This window comes from Malania oleifera, chromosome 6 (assembly GCF_029873635.1).
Source record: "Malania oleifera isolate guangnan ecotype guangnan chromosome 6, ASM2987363v1, whole genome shotgun sequence".
Taxonomy (NCBI): Eukaryota; Viridiplantae; Streptophyta; class Magnoliopsida; order Santalales; family Ximeniaceae; genus Malania; species Malania oleifera.
In genome coordinates, this window is record NC_080422.1 from 16,982,100 (window position 1) to 17,006,515 (window position 24,416).

Sequence of the window (24,416 nt, forward strand, 5' to 3'; positions counted from 1 at the left end):
AACATATCATACAGATGCATGCATTATTATAGACCAAATAATAAGAGAACTTAAATGCAATACAAATTAAAATGAATGTCTTTGTCTTTTGCTCTTCAGTTTTCATGGAATACATCAGAATGATGATAAGTTTGAAGTTCCTCTTAACTTCCACTTCCCTTGATGTGTGTGTTTCAATTAAAGACTTGTTCAATCACTAAATACATACATAAGTAACATATGTTTTATCAACATCAAAATAGGGATCAAACTCAAAAAATCAACAAACTCAATTAACACATCCACTCCTTGTAGATTGTTTCCTCAATTTTGAGTTTGAGACCCATTTTTTTAATGTGGTCTAAATCTTTTCTCTAGCTATAGCGTTGGTAAAAAAAATTCATTAATATATTGTTTAAAATCCTTAAAAATCTCACACTTGTATAAATCACCATTATTGATATGAAATTTCAAAATATTATGTGTTTTTCTAATAAATTTGGATTTTTTGATATTGAAACATAGTATAAATTATCATGTAACGATAAATTGCATTAATTAGTATTCTGCATAGATATTTCAGGTAATAAATCATATAATCAACTTACTTCTTTGTTAGGTAGTAAGAATTGATGTTTTGATTTCTTCATTTTTTTTTTCTTTTATAATTTATCTTTTCAATTTTTTATCTCTATACTGTCCTCTCATTTTCTCATAACACCATACGTAAATTTAAATTTTGATCTTTTCACAACTCGAGTCAAGTATGTGTGATATAATTATTTTATATTATTTTTAATTAATCGGTTAAAGAGTTTTAATTATTTTTTTAGGGCTTTTTAGGATTGATTTTCATCTTGATTTTTTATAATATCTAAAGTAAAAAATTAGGCCATTTTATCTAAAAATTTAAGACAATATGATAGAATTGAATTTAGGTGGACAAGAGTAAAGAGGTGAGCTTAAGAATAGTAAAGTGTTTATCTTTAAATTACGTATCTATCTTTAAATCAAAAACTACCCATTAAAAGAAGGAGAATCATTGGGCCAAAGTGGGCCTGGGGGTATGATTAGTAGTTTCGGGCCGTTGATGAAGTGATGTCGAAGGCAGAGTGGGCTCCACGTATTTCAGCCCAACTGCCGACAGCCCTCTTCCAAACACAAAGAAAACACCACTTCTATCCGGACATGGTAAATGCGGAGAAAGGCCAGTGGCAATATAGTCAAATCACATTTCCTTCTCCGTCTCTGGAACGTTTAAACGTCGTCGTCATCTCTGGCTGGTCATGAGACCAGGATACACAGGAACAGTGGAGAAAGAAAGGAAGAGATTTGAACGGGAGAGAGAGAGAGAGAGCTTGCGAGTGAGGGACTGTTCTTGTGAACTGTGAAACTAATTGTTCAAAGCATCAAGGTTTTTGTGATTCGGGCAAGCTAAAGCTATAGGTTCTAAGGAGAACAGGAGAAACCCTAGGAATTTTGAAGAATGGTGGGGACGTCATCGCTTGTGGGGCTCCAAGATCACCTCAAATTGGCGAGGGAATACGCTCTTGAAGGCCTCTATGACACGTCGATCATCTTCTTCGATGGCGCCATTGCTCAGATCAACAAGTGCTCCTCTCTCCCCCTCCTGTCCTGATTTTGTTTCTTTATTGTTTAATAATGGTTAATTTCAGGATTTCTGTGTGTTTTCAAGTGTGAAAGTTATTATTGTGGATGGAAATGAAATCAGTCTTGCTTGAATGATGGGTGTTTTGGTCAATATTTTGTATGTTATGATTTGGCGTAAATGGGCTTCTGTATATGGTTCAGAAGCTTGAACAAAATGGTATAATTCCGTTTGCTAAAGGATTATGCTTTGACGGGATTTTTTCTCGCGCGGAGACGATTTGAATCGAGTGTGTGAAAGGGAAGTTCTTTCCCTACAGCTATCGGAAAATTTCCTGAAAATTTAAAGTAAATTTGAATTACTAGGTTAAATTATGCTAAGCGTTTGAAGATGTTTGTTTTGTTTGATGGAAAATTCATGTTCCTAGAGAAAAATTCAAATGATAGTTGTCTCAGTTGAATTATTATATCATGAAGCTTGGCAAAAAGTAATACTTTCCCTTCATCTGGAAGTAGAAAAAAATCGATTTTCTTGCTTTTTGTTCAATGAGTTCTTTTTTTTTGCTGAAAATATTGTCTAGGAGTCATTTTCCATTGAAACAAAGTGTGTTTGGGGGCATGGATTTTGGACGTGGATTTGGATTTAGGTGGATTTGAATAAATTTTAATATAATTTTATATTACATTTTATTCAAATCCAATACAAATCCAAATCCTAGGCTTCTCCAAACAGAGGGAAAGGATATTTCATTTCAATTGAAGTTTTAAACATGTGGGTTGAAAGTTCTAGCGCATGCTTTATTCTTGACTTGTGCTAAAGTTCTTAGTTTAAAGAACTAGATTTTCAATTTTTAACTTATCATCTGGTTTTCAAGTGCTTGAACATGCTCGATGATATTCATTCAATTGGATACACACTTTTTGTGCTCTCTAATTATCTTCCCCAAAAAAACATGTCTTTCAACATTTCTTGTTTCATTCTTCTCTCAAATCTCATGTCAAATATCTTTTATGCTAACTAGTCCACATTGCTTTTCTATTTAAAGACATTTGAGCACACTTGATGACCCTTTAATTCGTACAAAGTGGATGAATGTTAAGAAAGCACTGTCTGAGGAAACAGATACTGTAAAGCAGTTGGATGCAGAGAGAAGAGCTTTCAAGGAAATTCCTGGGGGCAGACGCCCATCTTCACCTCCAATTTCTACTAAATCATCATTTGTCTTTCAACCACTAGATGAGTATCCAACTTCCTCTGGTGCTTCCATGGATGATCCTGATGTATGGAGGCCTCCAAGTAGAGACAACAGTACAAGTAGAAGACCAACAAGGACTGGTCAAGTGGGAATGAGGAAGTCACCACAAGATGGGGCTTGGGCTCGTGGTCCTACAAGAACTGGAACAACTGGTCGTGGAGGCAAGTCTAGTGGTTCAGGTAGGCCTAACTCTGGAGTACGAGCATCAACTGCTGGAAAAAAGGGTCCTGCCTCCGGAAAATCAAACAAGGGAGATTCAGTGGTGAGTTTTTCTTTACCATCTGTTTGCTAATTATCTGTGCTCAGTACTGCATTTTGGCGTTTGAGTTCCTATATACAAGTGTGCTCTCTTTCTTCCTTTGAAAATTCTTTCTTCCTTTTAAAACAAACTTCAGCTGCATGTAAGTAAGCTTTATTTTAAAAACCATGGTGGTTTACCTTGTGTAAGTTCTTCAGCTAGTTGGATTCTGAAAATAGCTTGCCGTCTTATAAGCAGCTTCTCAGAGAGAATAAGTGATGTGTTTTCAATAATGGTGTCACAATTTATTGGCCTAGAAAGTATGGAAATAAGTGATATATGTTGTATCAGGACTCTCATTAAAGCATGGAAATATGCAATGTTGTATCAGTACACTCACTGTACCTTTATGCAGTATTGTGACCGTAAATTGCAAGGTCAATTCTGGGTCGGGCAGACAAACTTGGAAGTTTGGAACCTCTAAATTTGGTATCAACATGTTAGTTTTAGGTTGAAGATTGTCTTGGTGGAATTTTTTTCCATATAAGGTAAGATGCACTTTCTTAGCCCAGGGAAATACATGAAGAATACAACAAAAGAGGACAGCTTCCTAACAACTAGGAGGCTGCATCCCCGAAAAAAAGACTGACAACAAAGCCTAGGAGGCTTGCAAAGCATAGTTTAGACTTAGTCTAAGATTTGCATCCTGAACCATTTCTGGATTATTTCCTCAGCATTTACAGAATTTTGAGTATATATCACAGAATTCCTAGTTCCCATACAAAGCAGATAGCTGCGGACCAGACCTGTCTACTAATATCATTATCCGTCTTTTGCAAGAGCTGAGTAACTCAATCCAGAATCTGATTCTTTTTGGCTTGCTTTGAGCGGCACAAGAAGCTTCGTAGATACTTCTGGTGGTAACACATTTGAAGAACAAATGGTACCTATCTTCAGCTGAACCATTACAAAAGATGCAGGCATGATGGCACATCTTGTAGCTTTGACCCATGAAAAAAGCCTTTGAAGACTGGGATATCTGTTCAAAATTGCAAGCCAAGTAATAATATCATGCTTGAGGATGTGGTTCTTAAACCTGAGAGCATAGGATCATGGGACTGGACTATTCTTGACCCTTATGCAAATCCAAGCTGAGTTGTTCCATGAGGAAGTTATTTTCCATATAGAACTGCAGCTTTTTCAGGGATCAAAGGGAAGTTGAGAACAGTCCTTAAGTTGCAAGCATTGTTGGATCGTCTTCTAGGCCAGTTCCATTTCCCTTGATCCAAAAATCAGCAACTTTTGCCTCCATAGTGAGCCCCAGCTCCATGTGAAGATGAGAGTTAAGATTAGAATCCAGCAGGGAAACATCCTGCCAATTATCAAAGAAGCAGGAGCAGCTTTTTCCGCCCACTTTAAGCTGGATAAGCCCTAGATCTTCTATTCAAGATTTTCCTCCATGCCAAAGTACTGTTCAGGGTGGGCTTAACTGCCTAAGTGCTTTCACCTGTTAGCTTGTGTGAGTGAATCCAAATTACCCATGGAATGTTTTTTGAGGAGCATATAAACCAAAGGAGTTTGAGGGCACTGATCTCTATCCATTCAGTTAGGAGCTTCAAACCTAGCCCTCCCTCTTCCAAAGGCTTGCAGACTTGAGACCATTTGACTTTGCAGTTCAGAATATTTCAGTCATTTCCTTTCGAGTGGAAAGCCTTAAATTTTCTCTCTTCTTAGACCACAGAGTTAGGGAGAAAGAAGGTGGAATACCAGTAGCCTCAGATGCTGAGGAGAATGGATTTGATCAGCTGCAATCTGCCAGCATAAGAGAGGAATTTTTGGGTCAAAGAGCAAATTATGGTAGTTTTTTTTTTCCCCAAAAGAGGTCACAATCCAGCTTGCTTTCTCTTTTAGTAGCCGAAGGAAGGCAAGGTATATGACAGGAAGAGAACCAATTTTAGCCCCCAAACCGTTTGAGATCTCGGCAGCAATATGATTAGGAATACCAGAGCAGAAAAGTTTAAACTTTGAGGATTGCATTGGAGCCCATATGGACCATAAAAAAGAGAAAGAACATTTGTTATGCTATTTTCGATGTTCAAATCTCCATAAGCAAGGATAAGTAGATCATCAACAAAGCATAGGTTTGTGAAAGCCAGCTCGATACATTTGTAAAGAGGAAAAAAAGGTGTCCTTGGGTATCATAGGCCGAATATATCACACCTTCTAAAGGGCTATGTGGCACTAGTTAAAGCACTCTTGTTTAACCAGTCATTCAAAGATTACCGCGGTCTACTATTGAAGCACATTCACAGTGGTTGAATGAAAAGTAAGCGGAAGCAGTAAGCAATTCATGAAAGCAAATAACAAGCAAGCGATAAACATTGAAGTAACGTAATTTATTAACAACACCTCCATAAGCAACATGTGTTTAGTGATGGAGGCAAGTAGGCTAAACATAGTTAATAAATGCTAGTGAGTTTTACAAGACTGATAAACACTCATCATCGCCAAAAGATATTTATATGCTATTTTGTCTATATTACTAGGAAACATCAATTTGTACGAGCAGTCATACTCCCCTTTCACACTATGTCTTACACCTACTCAAAACATAAAACTCATACTAGTATTTACATGATGGTAACCCATCCCATGCACACAAGGCAAGTGGTCACAAGCAAGCATAATGCCTTGAACAAACTTGACTCGTGATGTTTCCCCCCACTTATATGGTCAATGTCCTCATAGACTTTGTTGCTAGGTACTCTTTTTACTTTGTCCATGAATGGTTGCAAGTCTTCAACTGAATTCTAGCTGATTTCTTTGTCTTGAAGGCCTTTCCACTTCACCAAGAACTTGTGCCGTTCTTCCTTGATGATGTGAACTCTCAGTTTGCTAGGATGATTTCAACTTCGTTTCTATCAAGATGCGTTGTTTTCAGTGGTGCTATGGTTGATTGACTTTTGCTTGGATCTTCAGTGTTGGCGTTGAATGACTTGTGGTAGCTAATGTAAAACATAGGATGCACTTTCATCCAAGTTGGAGGATCAACTTTGTAAGATTCCTTCTTGACTTTAGTTAAAATGGGGATTGGTCCTTCATATTTGCGAAGTGGTCTCTTATCTTGGTCTTGTAATGATCTGATTTGTTTAGAATGGAGCTTATGAAGCACCAAGTCACTCACGTTGAAGCGCAACGGTCTTCTTCCTTGATTTGTCCACTTCTTCATCTACTTGGAACTTTCTTTAGGTAGACTCTGACAATTTTACATTCTGTCTCCATTCTTTGGTGCTCTTGGGCTCTTTTCCCTATACCACCGTACAACTTGTCCACTGTGTCAGATAACACTGGTTGTTGGCTTGTAACAAGCTCAAAGGACTTTTGTTGGTTGTTGAGCTCTTTTGGGCATTGAAACAGAACTGAGCCAAATCGAGTAGCTGCGCCCAATTCTTCTAATTGGTTGTGACAAAATGGCACAAGTACTCCCCAAGTAGCTTGTTGAATCTCTCCATCTTTCCATCTATTTTTGGGTGGTAACTTGAAGAGATGTCAAAGTGTGAATCAAGGATTTTGAAAAATTTTGTCGAGAAGTTGCCAGTGAATCTTGAGTCTCGGTCATTGATATTCTCTTGGGAAACACCCCAATAGTTCACAACATGTTTCAAAAACAATGGTGCTATCTCTTCTTTCGAACAATACTTTGGTGCGGGTATGAAAGTACCAAACTTCGAAAACTTGTCTATAATCACAAGTATAGACCCTTAATTTTCCCACTTTGGGCATGATGGTGATGAAGTTAAGTGAGACTCTCCCACGATTTGGTTGGTACTTGAAGGGGCTCCAGTAGCCCTGCAGCCTTCTTTTGCTAATTGTTGTCTTATTGGAAGGTGAGACAAGTTTAGGTATACTTGACTAAGTTATCATGCAGTTGTAGCCAATAATATTTTTGCTTCAGCAAGGCCAATGTGTGATGCTATCCTGGATGACTTGCCCTGTAGTAACCCGACACAAAAAAAAAAAAAAAGAAGAAGATATTTTGGAGAAGATATTTTGAGATATTTATATATAAATATCTTGGAGGAGATATTTATTTAGATTACTTGAGGGCTAAGTAAAGATTTATTCTATAAATTCTCTTATCCTCTCTCATTCTCTCATTCTCTCATTCTCTCTCTCTCTCTCTCTCCCTCTCTCAAGGATTTATTCTATAAATTCTCTTATTCTCTTTCATTCTCTCTCTCTCTCTCTCTCTCTCTCTCTCTCTCTCTCTCTCTCTCTCTCTCTCTCTCTCATTTTTTCTCTCTCTCTCTCTAAGATCCTTCGCCGTTCATCATCCGTTTCCAAAAACGGAGGGTACTGCGTGGATCAGAAGAGGAAACTCTACACTTTTAGTGGATCGGATCGTCGTTTCGGAGAGTTTCGGGTTTTCCCAAGAATCGAGGTAGGAATCTGATCCTAATTTTGATTAGATATTTGGATAGCAGTAGAAAACATAATAAGGTTATGTTCTGTGGTTTTAGGTTTTCAGGATCTCGAGTTGTCGTTTTGGACCGTTTTCGTACGAAGTTTATTTCGAATATAAGGTAAGGGGAATTTGATTACAACAGTTATTTTGGAAAACTAAACCGCTAAAAAGCTAGTTTATGTTATTATGTATGATTTAACTGCTTATTTGTGAAATTCTACCGAGTAGAAATGCCGGTTTGACGATTTTACGATTTTTGGTAAAAACGAGGATTTCGACGTATGATCTCCAAATTTTACAAACATCGTTATTTGTGTTTATACTATAGTAGGAGAGGCTCGATTCCTTTATTTATTTAGTTAAACTATGTATATTGAATTTCTATCATTTAGCGGGTTTTTGTATTAAACTTGTGTGATATATGTTGAAATGAAAATGAATGTATTTTCTATACTACTGATATAGAATATGGGAATGAAATTTCAATTTGTTATACTGACAATGTGATAAACAGAGGCTGGTGATACACCGAGCCGCATCAGTAAACAAAGAGGGGTAAACTGAGTGGAAAGACGCCGGTTTGAACCCAATGGAATTATTTCTATACTATTGATATAGATTATGGGAGATAAAATCATATTTGTATAAATTGAATTTATGATACACGGAACCACAGCTTGAGAGTCCCGGGAGGGTTGAAAAATACTTTCTTTGCAGAGTTGAAATAAACTACTGTTATATGATACGGCACGATATCGTAGCTAGATGTACACGTGCAACCACACGTACTAAACGATGTGGGTACCAAGATGGTCGGCTAGCAGGGTGAAACCATTGGCTGATATTGGGCCAATGGAGGCAGTCGGATCGTATGTAGGTACTCGGCAGTGTCTGCACGAACAGGGCATTGGACGAGTACCAGTGCACAACCCGAGCCACGGGGTAAAACTGGTTATAGGGATATTTTGCTGTTGGTCATCTGATAAATCATTAAATGGTCGAAAGACAGATGTGGGAATTTTGTAATATGAATAATGATATACCTGATGCATTACTGTATTGAAAATATTTGATTTATATTCCAGATGTTGAATGAAAATATGCATGTATGCAGTCACACACTGTTGTAACTCCTTCTTCCTTACTGAGAGGTGTCTCACCCTATCTTACAACCTTTGTTTTCAGGTCCATCCGTGCGTCGGTCTTAGTAGATAAAAGGACTAGGGAGGTTATTTTGGTTAGCTTACGTAAGCATCTAAATTTTTGTACTAAACTTGATGAAAGTCCTTTTTGGAGGGTTGTAATATGACGATTACTCTAAGTCCGAATGTATGTAAATTATGGATGTATTAGTGAACTCTGGTATAAGGCTAGTAGTAATCCCAATGGATGTTTATGTTTTTCCGCGACATTTACATCATGATTATGTATGTTTTACACCCGTATGTCCCTGTTTAGGGCGGGTTGTTTCCATATCTTGAACAGGTATAGGTATTTGATGTATGTGAGTGACACCTGAGTCCGTGTAAAGGGCCGGGTCGTTACAACATGGTGTCATGACATTCTCTCAACAGTGTCTTCCTCATATCTCCAACTTGAGGCACAAAGAGTCGATTACCATGTGTCATCTGTGCTCTTGTATTCTAACCAAAACTGGCGTGCTTTTGCTCTCTTCCTCCAACTTCATGAGGTTTTGGACAATTGGATCTTTGGCAAGGTATTCCTTAATGTGCTCCTGCATTTTTGTGGTAACCTTACTCATTGTCAAGTGAGTTACCATCTATAAAGTCGCAAGTTTGGCTTCGGTGCTCATTGCATCTGTGACTTAGTTCATCTGTCCCGCCTTGCGCTCAAATAAGAAATCAAACTCTACTGGGAATTCTTAAACTTTGACCCAAGTAGGTGATGCCGCCACATGCAAAGGCAATGTATCATCGCTACTGTTTCCTTCTCTTGAGCTGTGTACCATTTGGCTTTACTAAGCTTACGGCTCTTGTACGCAATAGGATGCCATCATGTAACAAAACCCCCAAGGGCATTGTCTGATGTAGTTGTCTGTACCTTGAAGGGTTTCATGATGTTGGGAAGAGTAACTTTTGGGTCTCTCATCATGGCAACTTTTAAGTTGTTAAAGGCTCCTGACACTTCTTTGTCTAGTTTCACCCATAACCCTTCTTTAGCAGCTTTGTCAAAGGGGCATTTCTCTTCAAACATTCTTCCATAGACTTTTTGTAATAGTTGGAAAGTCTAAGAAAGGAATGCAACTCCTTCATTATTGTTGGGATCTTCTAGTATTGAGTAGCTCTCACCTTCTCAATATCCATCTGGATATGACCTTTTTTAATCACATGAACAAGGAATTTGATGCTTCGCTAAGCGAAAGAGCACTTCTCTCTCTTGACATGAGGACTAGTCTCCTTTAGCTTGTTGAACGCCTCCTGTAGATGCTCTTTTATTCCTTCAGAGTGGAAGTGTATACAACAATGTTGTCCAGGTATACCACGACAAACTTGTTGAGGTACTTATGAAATACCTAGTTTATCAAGGTGCAAAATGTTGCTGACGCATTCGTCAACTTGAATGGCATCACCAAGAATTCATATGCTCCATACCATGTCACACAAGTCATCTTTAGTACATTCTCATCTACTATACTCACCTGATAGTAGCTTGACTAAAAGTCAATCTTGGTGAAGTACTTTACATGACTTAGCTGATCAAACAAATTAACAATCAGTGGAATAGGGTACTTGTTGCGCATAGTCACCTTGTTGAGTGCGAGGTAGTCCACATACATTCACATGCTCCCATCATGTTTCCTTTGAAACAACATTGGTGCTCCGAATAGTGCTTTGGAAGGACGTTTATACTCCTCTTTCAATAACTCATCAAACTATTTCCTTCAATTTGCTAATTCTGGATCCGTCATCTGACATTGCTCTTTTGCAGGTGGCTTTACTCTTGGTAATGACTCGATTTTATGCTCCACATCCCGTTGTGGAGGCAAGTTGTGAGGTAGTTTGTTTAGCATCACAACTTTATTCTTATCCACACAACTTGGATGGTAGTAGGCTCATGTTCTTGGCCTACATCTTCATCTACCACCAGCTGGCAAGATGTATCTGTTCATCCCTCTTCAATCCTTTCTTGAGTTGCATGATAGAAAGAAACTTCTCATCGTATCCTTTCTTCGTCATGACTTGCACCATGCAAGGGTTGTCTTCTATTGGACAAAGGGAACTGGCAAACGACATTGGTACCACCTTAGTTCCCCTCAAGAATTCAATTCAAGAATCACTTGAAAGTAATCTAACAAGATAACTATGAAATTCTCATATTTTGCTCATTGTCCAAGCTTTATGGTTAATTGCTTGGCTACTCTTAGAGTAGGTTGAGTTGCGGGGTTAACCGCTTTCATGCATTGTGAATCATTCTCTAAGGATAAGTTGAGTCTCTGCGCTTTTGCTGGTGAAACAAAATTATGGGTAGCCCCAATATCAACCATAGCACAATGCTCATCCCGTTGATCCACTCTACAAACATTAACCCTTTAGCTTGAATAACCTTTATCTCTTTTGTTTGCCTCTCCAAGGTGTTGAATAACCGCATTGCACCAGTCCTTGCGGTTTCCTCCTCATTGTCATAGTCGTGCAGTGCCCCCCTTCGCAATAGAAGCTTGTAAGGCATCGAGTGATGTTTTGTGAGGCCCCTAGGCAACTCTGCGAGGGCTTCGACATAAGAAGCATGTCATCTTAACCTTACTGTTGGGGTTGTTTAATGATCAAGATGACGAAGCTTCTTTTGAAGTTGTTGCCTTGGTATTGACTCCCCCACTTTTAGGTTTGCCCTTCTTGAAAGAGTTTCTGCTGTTTACACCTATGTCATTGTCATTGGATGTTATGTAACTCTCTATAGCGTAGTCAGTCAAGCATTCCATGGTAGCTTGTGCAGTAGGCAAGTTTTGAACTCTTTATCTGTGAAGTTTTGTCTTTGCCCATGATTTCAACTCTCAAGAAAATAAAACAACTTGTCCTTCTCTGACATATCGCGAATATCCAACATCAAAACAGAAAACTGTTTAAACATAATCCCTGACTGAAATTGTGTTTTAGGTCTCTCAGTTTATGACAAACATTGTAATCCACATTCTTAGAAAATAATTGGGCCTTAAGATCTCTTTTCAAGTCTGCTCAACGTTTTGCTACATTTTCAATTTCATTGTACTTGGTATGCCACCACAACTTTGCATCACCAATCAAGTACATTGTTATCGTGGTTACTTTCACCTATTCTAAGTTAGTTCTCATCACTCGAAAGTATTGCTCCATATTGAACAAGAAGTTCTCCAACTCCTTAGCATCATAGGCACCCACAAATGTTTTGGGTTCTGGTACCTTGGTTCCTTTATACTCCCTAGCATTGGAGTTTCCCATAGCAAGAATCACCAGGTTCATTTTGGTAGTCAGCTTCACCATTTGAGCCTGTAAGCCTTTTATAGTATAGTGGAGGTCCTCTAACATCTTCGCCATGGAACTTTGTTGATGTTTTTATGATCCCTCCAAAGCATTAACACATTTAGCAAATTTAACCATCTCTATCACCACATTGTTGGCTGTATCAGCTTGCATCTCTAGCGCTTCAATTCTCTTGGTATTGGTTGCTATGGTCTCTTACTAGTGCTTAACACAATCCAACTACGAAGGCAATTGAATTCATGTAGCAATCAATAAAGCTCTGATGTCAACTATCACGTGCCTAATATTTCAGACCTTGTGAAGGGCTGTGTGACACTAGCTAAGGCACACTTTTTTTACTAGTGAGCCAAAGATTATTGTGGTTTACTATAGAAACACATTCATAGCAATTGAATAAAAAGTAAGTGGAAGTAGTAAGCAATTCATAAAAGCAAATGATAAGAAAACGATAAACATTGAAGCAATGTAATTCATTAACAACACCTTGGTAAGCGACGTGTGTTTAGCAAGGGAGGCAAGTTGGCTAAACACGATTATAAATGCTAGTATTGTACAAGACTGATGAACACTTACCCTTCCCTAAAGAGGTTTATATGCTATTTTAGCTTTGGTGCTAGGAAACATCAAATTGTCCGAGGAGTCATACACCTACTCAAAGCATAAAACATATATTAGTGTTTACATGATAATAACCCATCCTTTACACACAATGCAAGCGGTCACAGGCAAGCATAATGCCCTAAACAAGCTTGTCTTGTGACTCCGAAATACAAGGCTCCCTGCTTTGCGAGGGTCGGGGGAGGGTTGTCACAGTGTACGCAGCCTTACCTTGCTTTTATGTAGAGAGGCTGTTTTGTTGGACTCAAAGCCATGACCAACTAGTCACAAAAGAGCAATCTTACTGTTACCCAAGACCTGCACTCCAGCTTGCTACATATCTGGTGAAGAGAAAAGATATCATGAGACCATGAGTAGCAGCCTGTTTCAAAAGCCTTGTTAGAACCCCTATTACCAAGATAAGAATATAAGGAGATGTAAGGTCTCCTTGTCTGATCCCTATTTCAAACCCTTAAAGAAATTGTGTAGTCTTATAGATTTTAATGTTAATGTGTTACAAAAAGCTAACAGAAAAAGTAATTTTGGGGGGTGGGGGGGAGTGGTACCTGGTGGCACTGCCTGGGTGCTCTTCAATGACTTCTCTCTTTACTGATTTTTTTGAAAAAAAGTTATGAGGAAGTGTAGAGATAATGACGATTTTCCTTTCTGACCTTTCGACAGTTTTTTGTCCTTCATGCAGGCAAAACTGAGATTGCTGCAGTTAGATTTAAGAACAGGTTTAAATGTTCAACACTGGATTGATACTTAATCTTTTAAGACTGGATGATTACCTTGATTACACTAGTCCTATAAAGCGACTTCTGAATTTCTTTTGCTGTTTATTGAAGCATAATTTGTAGAATCATGTGGCTGTACCATTTTAAGTTTTTGACTGCAGTTTATTGTCTTTTGAAGTAGAAGTGGACAGATGTGGTAATATTATTGGGTATGTTTTATTTTACTCTAGACTTCTGTTTGGAAAATTTAAAGTGGTACTTATTGTTTTTCAGAGACTTAGGTTTCCTGAATTGGAGTATTTGATCCAATTTATTATATCAGTTCTTTTAGATCCATGTGCTGACTACTTCCCCCCCCCCCCCTCTCTCTCTCTCTCTGTTTGCACTTTTCAGAATGGTGATGAGGATGGAAAATCAAAAAAAGGGCAGTATGAGGGTCCAGATCCAGATTTAGCTGCAATGCTTGAAAGGGATGTCTTGGAGACAAGCCCTGGAGTGAGATGGGATGACGTTGCAGGGTTGAGTGAAGCAAAAAGACTTCTAGAAGAAGCTGTTGTCCTTCCTTTATGGATGCCTGAATATTTTCAGGTATTCTAGATTGGTAGTAATGGAATTGCTTTTTGGATTCTGAACTCTTTAGTTTGTTGTACTTTTATAGTTGTCAAAAGTTCAATTCCTTGTTTGTTGGTGTAGACAAGAATACTTACTGAGAGTCTTTCCATTTTGACTTAGTATGAGAGTCTCCATGAGTCGGGTATGTGATATTGTGCTTTTGTGCCTCAGTCGAAAGTCAGTTTTTGTTTTTCAAGTAAAAGAAACTCTTCAATGAGAAAGAGGGAAAAACACACGTTTTTATATTAGAATCTAAAGACAATTACAGAAGGGCGCGGCCCTCCAATCCCTTTGCAAATCAGACAAAGAAATCCCGCTAAAAACCCCTGAAGCAGGCGGCCAAAAAGAAGCAGCAGAGGCCAGCTGAGAGAGATCAGCAGAGCACTTCAACTTCCAGGGAGTTATACAGTCAGGCTGAGAGCTTAAAGTTGCAGGGTTGGAGTGTTATGCGTTATCTTTTTACTTCCTTCTTCTTTGCTCTTATCATTGACAAGCCTTTTTTTCGAGCAGACAGCTTTCTTTTTCTTCTTTTTGTTTTCACCAACAAAAAGCTTTTCTTTTTCTTCTTTTCTTCCTCTTCCTCCTCTCTTTACTTCTTTTTATTCTCATGGTCTGATGACAAAGCTACACAAGCTGAGAAGTTTACAGCAATTTGAATTATGATTAGCAACTTCTTCATTTTTTCTTTGTTCTTTTTGCTTCTGTATTCACTTAAAATTGTTGGATAATCAAGCTAGCAACTGTCTGCCCTTTGTGGAGCACTTTGTAATTTAGACTATTTAGATATTTTTTTTAGGGTCAAAATTGTTGAAGGAAAAACCTTCTAGGTGCTAGCTAGCCACATTCCTGAATTTTTTTTTTTAATTTCTTAAATTTATTTCACACTGTAAGTAGAATCTTACGATCCATGTGTCGATCCTATGATCCGATCCTGCAGACTCCCCTAACGATCCTATGTAGGATCCCAGTTCTAACAACCACTTATTACAATTTCTGAGGCATGATGTGCTTTTGTGGGGGTAGGCGTATTGTGGGTGCTATTTCAGCGGTTAATAAAGTAGTTGAGGATGTTTGCGGGAGGACAGAGAGTTAGAATTTTCTAGATAAGTCTTCGTGAGAAAGGGGTTTGGCAAGAGGCGGTGGGGTTGGATGAGGGGGTGTTTTTCTAATGCCTCTTTTCCAGCTCTTATTAATGGAGAACCCAAGTCATAGTTTAGGGCTTTGAGAGGGGTTAGGCAAGGGGATCCACTTGTAGACACATCTTCCTAATTATTTGTAACCAGAAATCTATCAATGCAAGTAGAAGCCTTTTAACCTTTTGACTCCACCCAGGGAAAACGACCATAAAACAAAGGAACATCCTCAAGTCCACATGTTGAATAAAAAAAGACCAAACCTTCCTTATGCTGGTGGCCCCCTCCCCCTCCACCTTTTTCAACAAAAACACTACCTTGGATTGCTAAAACCAAAATGGCTTTCTTACTCATTGAAGAAGCATGCACAAGAAGAGGACTTGAGTGGGCCTGTAGACAGATGCCATCGACCACTTCCCAGAACTTCTCAGATCTAGCAACTCAAACAATGCAAAAGGCCCATAAATACAATCTCTATTAATAGTGATTCTAGTGTCCCAAAAAATCACTGATGCTCTGAAGAAGGAAAAAAAATTAAAATAAAAATAAAATCCAAATTTGAATCTAGAATCCAAAATAATCCTAACTAAAAAGTTCAAATTCTCCCAATTTTGATTCTCAAAGAAGCAAACATTTAGGATTAACTCTATTATTTACTAGTTCCCAACCAACCTCCTGTTGTTTCGACCCCTTAACCCTTGCACTTACCAGGAAAGTCTCCTCTATTTAATTGCACTAATAGCACTGAAACTACTACCACATTCTTTGTCATGATTAATTGAGGAAGCTAGCCTAAGAAAATCTTTGCACAACTTCGTAGCCGTCTTTCTATCCACTATGGACTCCTTACCTAATTGAACAATCTCCTTGCTAGAGCTAACCATTTTGAGACCCTCAAGCAAGTTTTGAGCAGGCTGGCCACTCTCCTCCTCCTAGAAGATCTGCAGTTTGGAAGTTGCTTTTAGCAGCAGAAACTCCGTGGCACAAAAATGACTCAAATTTTTGTATTAGGTAGTGAAATTGGAAGAACACCTGAAAAAGCAGCAATGTATTTCTTTAGAATCCCCAGTTGATCATTTCTTCAAGTTCTGGGGGTGTGAGAAATAAAGAACAGTAGGGCTGTCTGAAGAAAACGAAATGTTGCCATCAGGCAATGAAGAAGTCTGGTTATGCCTTTTTGATGCTTGAGAAATGCCTGCAACCATACTGCTCTTTCATGATTACTGCAAAGCTTAGGAGAAAGAAGAGCCGCCTGAGGTCATCCCCTTTACCATTTGAACTGCCATCAAATTTATTCCCTGGGAAAAAAGTGTGTATTGTCCCAATTTTGCCTGAAGGTGATTGTGGAAATCATTGTCCTCAGAATTGTAAGAGGATAGAAAATATTATCTTCCTTATCTTTGATGCCTTTGGATAGTCCCTTGTATCTGTTTGAAGTCGAGATCACCTCGTTTCCTTTAAATTTCATATCCCATCCATCCCATCCATGCATTTGCTAGATTTAAACTGTTATATCCCCATAATTTTGTTGCTGCCATGGTAGACGTAGCACTGGATGCTCCTTCATCTTGGTTGAGGCCATCATTCCTAAGATGTTTCGTTTGACATCTTCAGATGGCAGGATACCTCTTCAGTCGATCCGTTTCTCTAGATGTCTGTCCTGGAGCTTCGAGTGTGGTTGGGCATCTGTTTTGACTTTTATAGGTCCAATAAAAATTAGCCTGTGAACTTAAAGGATCATTCAACTGGGCTGTAATCACTTGATTATCTGGCCCAGCTGAATTAGTCATGCACTTTTGAGCCTCGACAGTTGACCCAACTTTATCAAAATGAGGCCCAAGCCCTTTAAATTTGAAATTGAATTTTGAACTGAAATCCTGCACAGATGTGGGCCAGAAATATCGATTAATCGATTTGTTCTCTTGAAAAAAAAATTCTTGTGCAAATTCTTCCATCCCTTCTCTCCATTAGGTGGATTTCTGCCATGGTCGATAGAATGGAAGTTTCAATAATATTGAAAAGATTGATTGTTTAATGCCTTGATCATCTAGACCCCGCTGTAATGCCCCTGGATTCATGTTCATTGATCCACAGTCCAAGCATCCACCTATTTCATTTTGTTCATTTGCACCAGAGTATCAGTAGACTTGAGTTTAAAAGGTCGACCCCCTACTCAGTTTCCCTTCAATTCTATGCCTTTTTCTGATGAAACACAATCTGCCCCCATTTGGGAGCACTTATAAAAAAAAGGGCTTGTAGCACTTTTCACTTAAAATCAAGCTCTTCTATGAAAAAGTGGCGTTTGGTTGGTACTATAATAGGCATTTTTTTTGTAAATAGTGCTTTTGCCAGGTCACTTTGAATTTTGAAAAGAAACGAGAGATAACTTTTTGGTCACTTATAAGTGACACTGTTAATAGGCGGTGGCAGTTTCATAAATTTTCAACCAAATTGGACATGATTTTAGTTTTTCCCTCTCTTTTCCCTTCCCTCCTTCCCCAAGCCCTCTCCAGCTGAGCTCAAATCTCCCTCTGTTGTTGCCTCCTCATCCTCCCTTCATTGCCATTACCTCCTCCTCCCTCGGTCGCTGTTGCCTCTTGCTCATCCTCTTCTGCCACCCACCTTCTCCACCTCCTTTCCCCACTGAGTCCTCCTCCACCCACTTCCTTTCCCCATTGCGTCCTCCTCCTCCGCCCACCTCCTCTGCCTCCTTGTCTGCCCTCCTTGTCCACCACCTCCTCCACACACCTCTTCCTTCTCCTCCTCTTCCAACCTCCTGGATCTAGGATAAAAATATTAGTTTGTAAAATTATAATTAAAAATGTCAATTAACATAGTACCAATAATGTTAATTAAAAACTTGATGATGATAAGAATTTATTTAATAGAGAATATTAAAATTGTAATAAAAAATTTCAATTAACATAAAGTCAATTAAATTGTTAACTTGAATAATTTCTATTAAAAAGAGAGTGAAAATAATAGTAATGTGTTTAGTAAAAATATTAAAAATTATAATTAATTATGTTAAATAACATAAATTAATTAAAATTTTAAAATATTAGTAATTTTAATTAAGAACATTAATTAGGAAATACTAGTTAAATTTTTTTTTTAATTTTTAGTTATATTATTATCAACATTTTAACACATATTAATTGTATATATAATATGTATATATATATTATTAATTGTATGCTGAAAAATAAATCATTATTTTAAAATGAAGCTCTTTAAAATTCATACAACATAATAAAAGTCGGCTTCCAAATGACGCTTATTTCATTAGCACTGATAATCAGCACTTATTTGAAGGACAACCAAACAGCGTTTGTGACTTTCAGCACTTCTTTAATTCAGCACTAATTGTCAACATTTTTAAAATTGAGCACTAATTCAGAAAAGTTTCCTTTTGTAAGTGGTTCCGAATGATCCTTAAAACAGTCTGAAAAAAATTCAGCTAGAAAACCCCCCTTGCCACCCGGAAATGCACAGCATCTGAATTGCACCTATATGTGGATTCTCTCCAACAGGAAAAGGCATATGTGACCGTTAAATCTCAAAGAGCAGTTATGGTTGCATGCCCTGAACATTCTCACCCAAAGGCTTCTTGTCTGTGTAAAGAAAGAAACTCAACTGCATTGCTGTTCATTGAGTTTCATCAATCATTGGGATTAAAGGACAGGCCTTCTGGTTATTCCTTTATGCAATGTTCACAGACCTATCCTTTTCCAAAACTGAAAATGTCTCTCTATCAATAGTGATGGTATCCTTTTTCCTGAGGATTGTTAGAGGGAAGCCATCCACATTCTGAATAGAGATTTTTGCTCTACCCAATATTATCAATGACAGTGCTTATTTGTTTGGAGAATGTGTCCTCGCTGATGACAATCCCCTACTTCAATTGTTAAGAAGAGGGAATCTGCTGTAGATGTTTACTGTACCTCATATTATCATTTATCAGTAACAGTGCTTGTTTACTTTTGAGATGGCTTCCTCACAATCTTTAATGGCACAATTCTTAATTACAGTCTGTCATATATGGATCCGAATTTAATCTTCATTGTATAGAATACAATGGGCATAAACTTTATGGGAGCTGAAGGATTTTTAATGGTTGTTGGGCTAATCTATGCTTTTAATTTACTGCTGTTTGTGTGGGTGGATGTCTGTAGAATGGACTCTATCTCAGGTTTAAATTCTTCCTTTTCTATTTGGGCTTGCAGGGAATACGGAGACCTTGGAAAGGTGTTCTTATGTTTGGTCCACCTGGTACTGGTAAGACACTTTTGGCAAAAGCAGTTGCTACTGAGTGTGGCACGACATTTTTCAATGTTTCATCTGCCACTTTAGCTTCAAAATGGCGTGGAGAGAGTGAACGCATGGTCCGGTGTTTGTTTGATCTTGCAAGAGCTTATGCTCCAAGTACCATTTTCATTGACGAGATTGATTCTCTTTGCAATGCTCGGGGGTAAAGTCCTTTTTTTCACCCTTTCTGGTGCAGCCCTAAGGTCCATTTACATCAAGGATTTTGTTTGGGGAAAGGAAGGAAAAGAAAATAAGGAAACTAATTCCATTATGTTTGCTCTTTATATGAAATGCTATTAAAAATGATAATTTGTTCCAATATAATTAAAAATTAAGAGAAATAAAGTGTTGATATCTAAAATCAAAATATTGTTCATTGATTTGATATAATTTTTATTTTCTTTCTCACTTCTCTTGATGGTTGATAACCACTTGTTTCTTGGAGAATGGATGGGAAACATGCTCAATATCAGTTGATTGAATAGTTGACTCAGACATGAAGAGGTCGATTCCTTCGTAATTTCCTTTCTCTTTCCCTAATATTTTCCAATTTCCACCCAAGGCCTAAATTCTTCATGCTTGACCAGATACTTATTAGACAAGAACTTACTTTTTCTCATCTTCCTTCCCAAAATTATGAGGCATTTTGTCATATAATTTTATCCACTTGTTGGATAAATAACTCAATTTACTTTTTCCTTTGAATCTATAGATATGCTCAGAGGAATGCATCTTTTTTATGCATGTCAACATGCAGGATGGAACACTTGTTCTTTTTGTTTTTGACATGAAATATTTGATGTGAAGAAATTAGTGCCTAACTATGACATTCTTTTGGCAGACCATGCTAGTAAATTTTTATAATTTATCCTCTGTTAAACAGCTGAAACTTGTTTGTTCAGGGCTTCTGGGGAGCATGAATCATCAAGAAGAGTGAAGTCTGAACTCCTAGTTCAGGTGGATGGTGTAAATAATAGTTCCACTGGTGAAGATGGTAGTCGCAAAATAGTTATGGTTTTGGCAGCTACTAATTTTCCATGGGATATAGACGAGGCACTCAGGTTTGACCTCCTCTTTTTATTTTTTGATTGTCTTCTCTTACATCATAATTTGAGTTCTTGTTTAGTTTATCTCTAAAGAGATTCTCAATAGTTGTCAAGTGCCATCTTTTACTGGTTGCACAACACAGATAAAACTTGTTTGATCTTAACTGATGGTAGTGCTATGCAGGAGGCGATTGGAAAAACGGATATATATTCCTCTTCCAAATTTTGAGAGCCGTAAGGAACTTATACGGATCAATTTGAAGACTGTTGAGGTAAATTGATCTTTTTTAACTTACATATACTTTTGGACTAAACATTGCGCTACTCTTGTCTGAATTTTATTTTGTACTGTGATTCCTTGATCATTTATCATAGTATAAGTGAATTTTTTATTTTATTTTATTTATTTTTTAAAATTTCAGTAGTTTTATTGTGTGATTAATTTATTCGAAATATTTATTTTATCCGTACAATTAATAACATAAAATCTGATGTCACTGTATTTTCTGTTTATCATTTTTCTATTGGAATATGGAGTATATCCCAAAAAGAAAAGACCTTGGCATGTAATGGGCCTGTGAGCACTGTTTATAAATGAAAAATAATTTGTATGACAAGGCTGCAACTTCATAGATTTAGGAGTATATTCTCAGGCAGAAGGATCTGAGTCCAAGTTCTCAGTAAATTTTGAAACGAGTGAAGTTTATTGCTGGAGTAAAATTCATCCATTCTTTATGAGTATGTAAATCTTTATGGTACACTAGTGAGTTGCGTCAGCCAGCTGGTTAAGCAATTATGGTGAGGTTGTTTTGGCAATTGGAGGCAGCAAGTGAGCAACATACATGTTTATTGAGTTTTTTCCGGTTTTATTATTAACAGGAAATAAAATATTAAATAATACTTTCATTGGGAAAAAAATTCCCAAATTGATGCTCACGTAATCTCGCAGCTTTGTGCTACGAGATTTAAATGGCTAGTGAATGAGAAACTGACGCGTGGCACGGTGACAGAGCAAATCTCGTAGCATTTAAAGGCCCAGCGAGTGAGAAGCTGACACGTGGCAAATCATGCTACGAGATTTAAGCGTTCTTATTTTCTTTCCTTTTTCTTTTTCTCAAATAAAATTATTCCAAAAAAGTAATATAATATATATATGAATAATCTTATTGTATTAAATTTAATTCCAACTTAATTAATAAAAGGATTTATTGATAAAAGAGATATTTTTAAGATTAAATATTTAAGATTTAAAATATATCATATATTAAAATTACTAATTTATATTTAATTATTAATAATTAGTAATTCGGTTAATTCAATTAACCAAATTAAAGACACCCCATACCTGAACCGAAAATCGAATACTCAAAATTATCTAAATCTAGAATCGAACCAAACCGATCGAAATGTTATATATTTATATATATATATATATATATATAAAATAACCCACCAATGATGAATACAAATAAAAAAAAAATCTAAATGTTGTATTACTGTTTTTTTTAGATCAGAAAATTAAACTCATTTCATTTACTCTAATGGAACAACCTACTTAAAGATTACCATCTAAACAAAACTATTAATTCTATAATCAAAAGTTTATTTTATAAATTTTAAAAATGTTTTTAGATTTTAAAAAAAGATTATATATATATATATATATATATTATTTGAAAAAAGTTGTCATTTAAAAATTATATTACTATTTGTCAATGTGCATGTACAATAAGATTGTTCCTATATCACTAATTAAAAAGCAAGTTTTGAAATTAAATAATTTATATTCTATTAAAATTTTATTTTTTATCTTTTAGGTTATATTAAGGATTATTTTTTTATTCAAGGATAAAAATGAGCATTTATTCGATTAAAATTTTAACTTGTATTAATTTTATAAATATTATTTAAAATACTGATTTTATTTTTTTATTTTTATTTTTGAATCTAGTTTTAATGTTTCATAATTGAATTAACCGAATTACTAATTAATTAATAATTAAATATAAATTAGTAATTTTAATATATGATATATGTTAAATTTTAAATGTTTAATCTTAAAAATATCTCTTTTATCAATAAATTTTTTTATTAATTAAGTTGGAATTAAATTTAATACAATAAGATTATCTATATATATTATATTACCTTTTTGGAAGGATTTTATTTGAGAAAAAGAAAAAGGAAAGAAAATAAGAACGCTTAAATCTCGCAGCATCATGCTGCGAGATTTGCCACGTGCCAGCTTCTCACTTTCTGGACCTTTAAATTTCACAGCACCAAGCTGCGAGATTTGCTCTGCCACCGTGCCACGTGTCAGCTTCTCATTCGCTGACCATTTAAATCTCGCAGCTTGGTGCTGCAAGATTACGTGAGCATCAGTTTGAGAATTTTTTTCCCAATAAAAGTATTATTTAATATTTTATTTCCTTTTAATAATAAAACCGGAAAAAACTCCATGTTTATTGGTGATAACTCCTAACCAGTTTGTTATTCTTGTTGCTAAAATTTTTAGCCAGTTGCTTTAAAATCACAACACCATATTTCCACCAGAGCCCCCCTTAAATCAGCTGGGAAAATGTGCATCTTCTAACATATTATATGCTTAAAAAGTAGCTGTGAGATCACATCTTCTAGGTTACTAACCACTTGTTTTGGAGAGCTTCTAATAAAATTGATGATGCAACATTATTTTTGGGGCTTCTCTCAACAATTTAGTCAGCTAATTACACTGGAGGAGTTGAAAATTGATTTTGAACCTAAAATCTTTTTGGGATTAAAGTTGGTGGTTAGATGTTTTCTTCCATTTAAGAATAAAAATGATTTCCCAGTTTTAACATGTTTTGATGCAAGTAATCTTCCACTTTGAAATCACTTTTAAGTTCTGAAATGAGCCCTAATACTGGTGGCTAGATACTCATTTTTTTGATCCATTGAAAAATTATGTGTGCCCAGCAGTTGTCAAAAACTTTAAATATCTAGACACTGAAATCACTTTTTAACTAGTTAGATGTATCTCGTCAGGTGGCTCCTGATGTAAATATTGATAATGTGGCTCGGCGAACTGAAGGATATAGTGGGGATGATCTAACAAATGTATGTCGGGATGCTTCCTTAAATGGCATGAGGCGTAAAATAGCAGGCAAGACGCGTGATGAGATTAAAAACATGTCCAAGGATGAAATTTCAAATGATCCTGTTGCCATGTGTGATTTTGAAGAAGCCTTGACTAAGGTTCAGAGGAGTGTTTCTGCGGCAGATATCGAGAGACATGAGAAGTGGTTTCAAGAATTTGGTTCAGCATAGACAATATGGGACTGTAAAAGATGTTGATCGTCGGTTGACGATGATATATCCTCGCATCTGGATGATTGATTCTTCCCATTCTTTTGTTCTATTTTTCTTTTATAGCCCTTGTCTGTTGGAAATGCCCCTCCTGCATTGTTGTGATTTTTGTATCTGTAATTTTTTTTTTTTCTGCAATGTAATTTGATCATATTTGGGATCAGTGTTTCTAATGTGCTAAAAGTTAATTCAAGTTGTAATTTAATTCACACAGAAGAGACCAAAGCTGCGGGTATTTTTGTTCGATGGCCCTTGTGCTTGCTAATGTAATGGGTGAGAGCATTCATGAATGTCTGTGCGAGTGAATGTAAATGAGATGTGGTTGAAAGAGTGACTCATTTTGATTCTCTTGTAATGTGAATGATGCAGATCCTCTGCCTTCAAATTTTCTAATATTGGATAATCAAATTTTCAATGAATGTTCTATATTTTAGGCGTTATTTGGTTTGTGGAATCTAATGTTCCCTGATGTTCAAGAATCATATTTTTGAGAATGAGATTAGAATATTTGTATTTGATTTGCTAGATCAGATCTTTGAAAATGTGATATTACTACATCAAATTTTAGTTTCAAAAGTCATATTACTGAGAATTCTGAAGGATCCTGCAAATCCAAC

General features: G+C 36.6%; 1 protein-coding gene and 1 long non-coding RNA gene across 3 annotated transcripts; both read left to right on the plus strand.

Moving 5' to 3' along the window:
- The first annotated feature begins 1,181 nt into the window (after positions 1–1,181).
- Positions 1,182–24,225, plus strand: LOC131158905 (katanin p60 ATPase-containing subunit A1). Of its 2 annotated transcripts, none has more exons than XM_058113843.1 (7): positions 1,182–1,590; positions 2,634–3,105; positions 13,749–13,943; positions 19,327–19,571; positions 20,311–20,469; positions 20,639–20,726; positions 23,479–24,225. In XM_058113843.1, the coding sequence occupies exons 1-7, from the start codon at positions 1,466–1,468 to the stop codon at positions 23,758–23,760; spliced, it is 1,566 nt and encodes a 521-aa protein (XP_057969826.1). In that variant the 5' UTR covers positions 1,182–1,465; the 3' UTR covers positions 23,761–24,225. The 2 variants fall into 2 exon arrangements, with proteins under 2 accessions (XP_057969826.1, XP_057969827.1); XM_058113844.1 differs by having other exon boundaries at positions 2,825–3,105.
- Positions 7,237–8,948, plus strand: LOC131158906 (uncharacterized). The gene is made up of 2 exons (XR_009137536.1): positions 7,237–7,522; positions 7,602–8,948. It is a non-coding gene; the product is annotated as an uncharacterized LOC131158906 (long non-coding RNA).
- Positions 24,226–24,416: the final 191 nt, after the last annotated feature.